General features: G+C 44.6%; 1 protein-coding gene across 1 annotated transcript in view; it reads left to right on the forward strand.

The window, feature by feature from the left end:
* LOC139376512 (piezo-type mechanosensitive ion channel component 2-like) overlaps positions 1-9,068 on the forward strand; it is a 178,450-nt gene that overhangs the window by 111,305 nt on the left and 58,077 nt on the right. The window contains exons 22-25 of the mRNA XM_071119199.1: positions 1,065-1,265; positions 3,131-3,335; positions 6,726-6,827; positions 8,127-8,292. Coding sequence (XP_070975300.1) covers positions 1,065-1,265; positions 3,131-3,335; positions 6,726-6,827; positions 8,127-8,292 — 674 coding nt within the window. The remainder of the gene's footprint in view (positions 1-1,064; positions 1,266-3,130; positions 3,336-6,725; positions 6,828-8,126; positions 8,293-9,068) is intronic.

Raw genomic sequence — 9,068 nt, forward strand, 5'->3', positions numbered from 1 at the left:
TGAGTCAGGGTTATAACATCTACCTCTATGAACTGAGTCAGGGTTATACTGAACATCTACCTCCATGAACTGAGTCAGGGTTATACTGAACATCTACCTCTATAAACTGAGTCAGGTTTATACTGAACATCTACCTCTATGAACTAAGTCAGGGTTATAACATCTACCTCTATAAACTGAGTCAGGTTTATACTGAACATCTACCTCTATGAGCTGAGTCAGGTTTATACTGAACATCTACCTCTATGAACTGAGTCAGGGTTATAACATCTACCTCTATAAACTGAGTCAGGTTTATACTGAACATCTACCTCTATGAACTGAGTCAGGTTTATACTGAACATCTACCTCTATGAACTGAGTCAGGGTTATAACATCTACCTCTATGAACTGAGTCAGGGTTATACTGAACATCTACCTCTATGAACTGAGTCAGGGTTATACTGAACATCTACCTCTATAAACTGAGTCAGGATTATAACATCTACCTCTATGAACTGAGTCAGGGTTATAACATCTACCTCTATAAACTGAGTCAGGTTTATACTGAACATCTACCTCTATAAACTGAGTCAGGGTTATAACATCTACCTCTATAAACTGAGTCAGGGTTATACTGAACATCTACCTCTATGAACTGAGTCAGGGTTATAACATCTACCTCCATAAACTGAGTCAGGGTTATACTGAACATCTACCTCTATAAACTGAGTCAGGGTTATAACATCTACCTCTATGAAATGAGTCAGGGCTATACTGAACATCTACCTCTATAAACTGAGTCAGGGTTATAACATCTACCTCTATAAACTGAGTCAGGGTTATAACATCTACCTCTATGAACTGAGTCAGGGCTATACTGAACACCTACCTCTATGAACTGAGTCAGGGCTATACTGAACATCTACCTCTATAAACTGAGTCAGGGTTATCTCCTCTCCTCTCCTCTCCTCTCCTCTCCTCTCCTCTCCTCTCCTCTCCTCTCCTCTCCTCTCCTCTCCTCTCCTCTCCTCTCCTCTCCTCTCCTCTCCTCTCCTCTCCTCTCCTCTCATCTCCTCACCCAGAACAACCTGCTGATGTTGGCCATGCTGGCGTTTGAGGTGACCATCTACCGTCACCAGCAGTACTACAGGCTGAGGAACAAGCTCACCACGCCCGCCGCTCGCATCATCTTCCATGACATCACGCGGCAACACCTCGACAACGGCATCGTCAACTGTGCCAAGTACTTCATCAACTACTTCTTCTACAAGTTTGGGCTGGAGGTAGGCAGAAACCATTATATTCAGAGAGATCACATGGGCTGGAGGTAGGCAGACACCATTATATTCAGAGAGATCACATGGGCTGGAGGTAGGTAGAAACCATTATATTCAGAGAGATCACATGGCCTGGAGGTAGGCAGAAACCATTATATTAAGAGAGATCACATGGGCTGGAGGTAGGCAGACACCATTATATTCAGAGAGATCACATGGCCTGGAGGTAGGTAGACACCATTATATTAAGAGAGTTCACATGGGCTGGAGGTAGGCAGAAACCATTATATTCAGAGAGATCACATGGCCTGGAGTTAGGTAGACACCATTATATTAAGAGAGTTCACATGGGCTGGGGGTAGGCAGAAACCATTATATTCAGAGAGATCACATGGCCTGGAGGTAGGCAGAAACCATTATATTCAGAGAGATCACATGGGCTGGAGGTAGGTAGAAACCATTATATTCAGAGAGATCACATGGGCTGGAGGTAGGCAGAAACCATTATATTCAGAGAGATCACATGGGCTGGAGGTAGGTAGAAACCATTATATTCAGAGAGATTACATGGGCTGGAGGTAGGTAGAAACCATTATATTCAGAGAGATCACATGGGCTGGAGGTAGGCAGAAACCATTATATTCAGAGAGATCACATGGCCTGGAGGTAGGCAGACACCATTATATTCAGAGAGATCACATGGGCTGGAGGTAGGCAGACACCATTATTTACAGAGAGATCACATGGCCTGGAGGTAGGCAGACACCATTATATTCAGAGAGATCACATGGGCTGGAGGTAGGCAGAAACCATTATATTCAGAGAGATCACATGGCCTGGAGGTAGGCAGACACCATTATATTCAGAGAGATCACATGGGCTGGAGGTAGGTAGAAACCATTATATTCAGAGAGATCACATGGCCTGGAGGTAGGCAGAAACCATTATATTAAGAGAGATCACATGGGCTGGAGGTAGGTAGACACCATTATATTCAGAGAGATCACATGGGCTGGAGGTAGGCAGAAACCATTATATTCAGAGAGATCACATGGCCTGGAGGTAGGCAGACACCATTATATTCAGAGAGATCACATGGGCTGGAGGTAGGTAGACACCATTATATTCAGAGAGATCACATGGGCTGGAGGTAGGTAGACACCATTATATTCAGAGAGATCACATGGGCTGGAGGTAGGTAGACACCATTATATTCAGAGAGATCACATGGGCTGGAGGTAGGTAGAAACCATTATATTCAGAGAGATCACATGGCCTGGAGGTAGGCAGAAACCATTATATTAAGAGAGATCACATGGGCTGGAGGTAGGCAGACACCATTATATTCAGAGAGATCACATGGCCTGGAGGTAGGTAGACACCATTATATTAAGAGAGTTCACATGGGCTGGAGGTAGGCAGAAACCATTATATTCAGAGAGATCACATGGGCTGGAGGTAGGCAGAAACCATTATATTCAGAGAGATCACATGGGCTGGAGGTAGGTAGAAACCATTATATTCAGAGAGATCACATGGCCTGGAGGTAGGAAGAAACCATTATATTCAGAGAGATCACATGGGCTGGAGGTAGGCAGACACCATTATATTCAGAGAGATCACATGGGTTGTGTCTTGTCTATTTGTAATAAAAACAAAACGCTGCTAATGTATTTGAGAATGACATCAATGTCATGTCACAATCACTAATCTCTCTCTGTCTCTTTCTCTCTCTCTTTCTCTTTCTGTCTCTCTCTGTCTCTCTTTCTCTCTCTCTCTGACTCTCTTTCTTTTCCACACTTTCTCTCTTTCCTTTCTCTGTCTCCCCTCTCCCTCCCTCCCCCTCGTTGTCTCGCTCTCTCTCGCACTAGACATGCTTCCTACTGACGGTGAATGTGATTGGCCAGCGTATGGACTTCTATGCTGTGCTGCATGCCTTCGCTCTGATAGCCGTGATGTACAGACGTAGGAGGAAAGCTATAGCTGAGATCTGGCCTAAATACTGTTGTTTCCTGGCCTGTCTGCTAACCTGGCAGTACTTTGTCTGCATCGGGATACCACCTGCAGCCTGTGAAGGTAAGGGTGTGTGCGTGTCTGTATTATTTAGAAAATTAAAGTCGGGCTTCCGCTCACTTCACGGAAACTGTTTGATTTGAAATTCAGTAAGGACCTTCTGTTGGTTACCGGGTGCTGTTGAAAAGTCTGTTGTAGTTCTTCTGGACCTCAGTGCCAGAAGAACTACAAATCAGAAGAAGCAGCGAGAGTGGACAACCTTACCTGGTTTCCTCTGGATTATGTGGAGTTTCTATTTGTGATAATAGCAAAAAGCTGCTTAATTGTATTTGAGATCAATATCTTATTACTTATTGATCATAACCTCTTTGTTGACCAGCTGGAGAGGTGGGTGGGAATCTCTGGCGTTGCCCTCGACCGGTTCAGCTCGTATCTACGTGGCAGACGTTTCTCATGGGCATGGGTGGTTCAGTATCGTCCCCAGAATCTATTCACTATGGTGTCCCTCAGGGGTCAATTCTGGCACCATCCTTTTTTTCCTGTACAGTCGTGGCCAAAAGTTTTGAGAATGACACAAATATTAATTTTCACAAAGTTTGCTGCTTCAGTGTCTTTAGATATTTTTGTCAGATGTTACTATGGAATACTGAAGTATAATTACAAGCATTTCATAAGTGTCAAAGGCTTTTATTGACAATTACATGAAGTTGATGCAAAGAGTCAATATTTGCAGTGTTGACCCTTCTTTATCAAGACCTCTGCAATCCACCCTGGCATGCTGTCTTCTGGGCCACATCCTGACTGATGGCAGCCCATTCTTGCGTAATCAATGTTTGGAGTTTGTCAGAATTTGTGGGTTTTTGTTTGTCCACCCGCCTCTTGAGGATTGACCACAAGTTCTCAATGGGATTAAGGTCTGGGGAGTTTCCTGGCCATGGACCCAAAATATCGATGTTTTGTTCCCCGAGCCACTTAGTTATCAATTTTGCCTTATGTCAAGGTGCTCCATCATGCTGGAAAAGGCATTGTTGGTCACCAAACTGTTCCTGGATGGTTGGGAGAAGTTGCTCTCGGAGGATGTGTTGGTACCATTCTTTATTCATGGCTGTGTTCTTAGGCAAAACTGTGAGTGAGCCCACTCCCTTAGCTGAGAAGAAACCCCACACATGAATGGTCTCAGGATGCTTTACTGTTGGCATGACACAGGACTGATGGTAGCCCTCACCTTGTCTTCTCCGGACAAGCTTTTTTCCGGATGCCCCAAACAATCAGAAAGGGGATTCATCAGAGAAAATGACTTTACCCCAGTCCTCAGCAGTCCAATCCCTGTACCTTTTGCAGAATATCAGTCTGTCCCTGATGTTTTTCCTGGAGAGAAGTGGTTTCTTTGCTGCCCTTCTTGACACCAGGCCATCCTCCGAAAGTCTTCGCCTCACTGTGCGTGCAGATGCACTCACACCTGCCTGCTGCCATTCCTGAGCAGCTCTGTACTGGTGGTGCCCCGATCCCGCAGCTGAATCAACTTTAGGAGATGGTCCTGGCGCTTGCTGAACTTTCTTGGGCGCCATGACGCCTTCTTCACAACAATCTGTTGTGAACCGCTCTCCTTGAAGTTCTTGATGATCCGATAAATGTTTGATTTAGGTGTAATCTTACTGGCAGCAATATCCTTGCCTGTGAAGCCCTTTTTGTGCAAATTAATGATGACGGCACGTGTTTCCTTGCAGGTACCATGGTTGACAGAGGAAGAACAATGATTCCAAGCACCACCCTCCTTTTGAAGCTTCCGGTCTGTTATTCGAACTCAATCAGCATGACAGAGTGATCTCCAGCCTTGTCCTCGTCAACACTCACACTTGTGTTAACGAGAGAATCCCTGACATAATGTCAGCTGGTCCTTTTGTTGCAGGGCTGAAATGCAGTGGAAATGTTTTTGATGGATTCAGTTCATTTGCATGGCAAAGAGGGACTTTGCAGTTAATTTCAATTAATCTGATCACTCTTATAACATTCTGGAGTATATGCAAATTGCCATCATACAAACTGAGGCAGCAGACTTTGTGAAAATTAATATTTGTGTTATTCTCAAAATGTTTGACCATAATCTGTAATCATAACATTCAGTTTCACTGCTATGCGGAAGTACCCTTCCCCATTAACCAAGCTAGCGTAGCTACCCTTCACCAGTGACCAAGCTAGCGTAGCTACCCTTCACCAGTGACCAAGCTAGTATAGCTACCCTTCACCAGTGACCAAGCTAGCATAGCTACCCTTCACTAGTGTCTTGCTGACATCAAATGTTAGATGTCTGACAGTTTTCTCCAGCTCAATGATAAGAAACCCGAGGTTGTTGTATTTGTTCCTCACCTTGAAGGGAGTCAGATTGTAGATAACCTTAGAACCTTTCCCACCAATGTAAAGTCCAGAAACCTTGGCGTCTTCTTTGACCCTGACCTTAAACCTGGAGCTGCATGTAAAGAAGGTTGTCCAGTCCTGCTTTTATCATCCAAGAAATACAGCTAAAGTCAAGTATTTTATTCCAGTCACTGATCTGGAGAAAGTTATACAGGCTTTTATTTCCTCACGCCTAGATGACTGTACCTCTTTGTATCGTCGTCTTAGTCAGAAATCCCTCCATCGCCTACAGTCAGTTCAAAACGCTGCAGCTCGGCTTTTAACAGGAACCAGGAAATGTAAACATACCACACCTATTCTAGCTTCTCTACACTGACTTCTAGTCACTTTTAGGTACATTTTAAAATGTTATGAATCACGTTTAAGGCTTGATTCTGCCATATCCTATATCTCAGATCTTTTATCTCTACTACGAGCCAGGATGCTCTGAATCCTCTGGCAGGGTACTGTTGTCCGTTCCAAAGTCAAGGTTGAAAACTAAAGGAGACTGGGAATTTGTCATTAGGGTCCTATACTGTGGAATGGTCTGCCAGAGTACAACCAGATTCAGTGCCTGCTGAAGACACACTTTAATAAAGAGGCGTTTAATGTATGATAAAAAAAATATATATATTCTCCTTCCAGCTGTCTTTGTTTCTTGGTTAGTACTTGTTTTATTATTACGTTTTTTATTTTACCTTTATTTAACTAGGCAAGTCAGTTAAGAACAAATTCTTATTTTCAATGACGGCCAAGGAACAGTGGGTTAACTGCCTGTTCAGGGGCAGGACGACAGATTTGTACCTTGTCAGCACGGGGGTTTGAACTTGCAAACTTCTGGTTACTAGTCAAACACTCTAACCACTAGGCTTGTATATACAAATAGTTAATCTTCTTCTTCTTATAATTGGTATAATTATTATGTGTATGTCTTATGCTTTATCCAGTTTACATGTATTATGTGCTTGTTTAAATTGAGCTTCATTATGAAATGTATGGGATTTTCTGTGTTGATGATTTGGCCATTGATATTGTTGTTGTTGCTCTCTATCCCTTCAGACTACCCATGGAGGTTCCCTAACTCTGCAATGGACTCCAATGTCATCAAGTGGCTTTATTTACCTGACTTCCACACCATCCCCAACCCAATCTTTCTCGTCTGTATGTATCATATTGCTCTGTCGGTGTGTTAGGGATTGGTATGGACAGGGTTGGATAGAATGGGATCGGGATGGACAGGGTTGGATAGAATGGGATCGGTATGGACAGGGTTGGATAGAATGGGATCGGTATGGACAGGGTTGGATAGAATGGGATAGGATTGACAGGGTTGGATAGAATGGGATCGGTATGGACAGGGTTGGATAGAATGGGATAGGATTGACAGGGTTGGATAGAATGGGACCGGTATGGACATGTTTGGATAGAATGGGATAGAATGGACAGGGTTGGATAGAATGGGATTGGAATTGACAGGGTTGGATAGAATGGGATAGAATGGACGGGGTTGGATATAATGGGATAGAATGGACAGGGTTGGATAGAATGGGATTGGTATTGACAGGGTTGGATAGAATGGACAGGGTTGGATAGAATGGGATAGAATGGACAGGGTTGGATAGAATGGGACCGGTATGGACAGGGTTGGATAGAATGGGATAGAATGGACAGGATTGGATAGAATGGACAGGGTTGGATAGAATGGGATCGGTATGGACATGGTTGGATAGAATGGGATCGTGATGGACAGGGTTGGATAGAATGGGATTGGTATGGACAGGGTTGGATAGAATGGGATCGGTATGGACAGGGTTGGATAGAATGGACAGAGTTGGATAGAATGGGATAGAATGGACAGGGTTGGATAGAATGGGATTGGTATTGACAGGGTTTGATAGAATGGGATAGAATGGACGGGGTTGGATATAATGGGATAGAATGGACAGGGTTGGGTATAATGGGATAGAATGGACGGGGTTGGATATAATTGGATAGAATGGGATCGGTATGGACAGGGTTGGATAGAATGGACAGGGTTGGATATAATGGGATAGAATGGACGGGGTTGGATATAATTGGATAGAATGGACAGGGTTGGATAGAATGGGATCGGTATGGACAGGGTTGGATAGAATGGGTTATATTTTCTCAGTCTCAGTCTACATTTTGGTTAACTATTAAATTGCTATGAAGCTAATATAAATCCTCCCCTTGCCACTCCCCCCTCTCCTCTCCTCTCCTCTCCTCTCCTCTCCTCTCCTCTCCTCTCCTCTCCTCTCCTCTCCTCTCCTCTCCTCTCCTCTCCTCTCCTCTCCTCTCCTCTCCTCTCCTCTCCGCTCCTCTCCTCTCCTCTCCTCTCCTCTCCTCTCATCTCCTCTCCTCTTCTCTTCTCTTCTCTTCTCTTCTCTTCTCTTCTCTTCTCTTCTCTTCTCCTCTCCTTTCCTTTCCTCTCCTCTATAGATGACTTCATGCTCCTCCTCTGCGCCTCACTCCAGAAGAGTATATTTGAAGAGGAAAACAAGGCAGCTGTCCGTCTCATGGCCGGAGATAACGTGGAGATCTCTAGAGACCTAGACGCAGCCTCTTTCAGCGTCCACAACCCTGTCGCCGACTTTATACATTCCAGGTAGTGACTATACCATTATACCATGGAGATTGATGCACATGAGCTTGTATGTTACTGTACGTTACAGAGGTGCAGCCCAGTGAAGTACCAACCAGAGGCTCTCACCTTGATTGCGCTAGGCAGCAAGTGAGGAAGGCAGATCTGATGGGAGAACAGGGAGAGACAGGACAAGAGGATAGCCATTGATTGTGTCCTGTTCTACCATTACAGTGTTTTGATACTCAGAGTGGAGAGCTGTTTCATTATGGCACTCTGTGTCCATAAACAGCAGTAGTGAAGGACAGAGCACTAGCACACTACCTTCGATCCCAAACCATGCTCTAGTCTGCATCCCAAACCATGCTCTAGTCTGCATCCCAAACCATGCTCTAGTCTGCATCCCAAACCATGCTCTAGTCTGCATCCCAAACCATGCTCTAGTCTGCATCCCAAACCATGCTCTAGTCTGCATCCCAAACCATGCTCTAGTCTGCATCCCAAACCATGCTCTAGTCTGCATCCTAAACCATGCTCTAGTCTGCATCCCAAACCATGCTCTAGTCTGCATCCCAAACCATGCTCTAGTCTGCATCCTAAACCATGCTCTGGTCTGCATCCCAAACCATGCTCTGGGCTGCATCCCAAACCATGCTCTGGTCTGCATCCCAAACCATGCTCTAGTCTGCATCCCAAACCATGCTCTAGTCTGCATCCCAAACCATGCTCTAGTCTGCATCCCAAACCATGCTTTAGTCTGCGTCCCAAACCATGCTCTAGTCTGCATCCTAAACCATGCT

Source organism: Oncorhynchus clarkii, chromosome 20 (genome assembly GCF_045791955.1).
Source record: "Oncorhynchus clarkii lewisi isolate Uvic-CL-2024 chromosome 20, UVic_Ocla_1.0, whole genome shotgun sequence".
In the NCBI taxonomy this organism is placed as follows: Eukaryota; Metazoa; Chordata; class Actinopteri; order Salmoniformes; family Salmonidae; genus Oncorhynchus; species Oncorhynchus clarkii.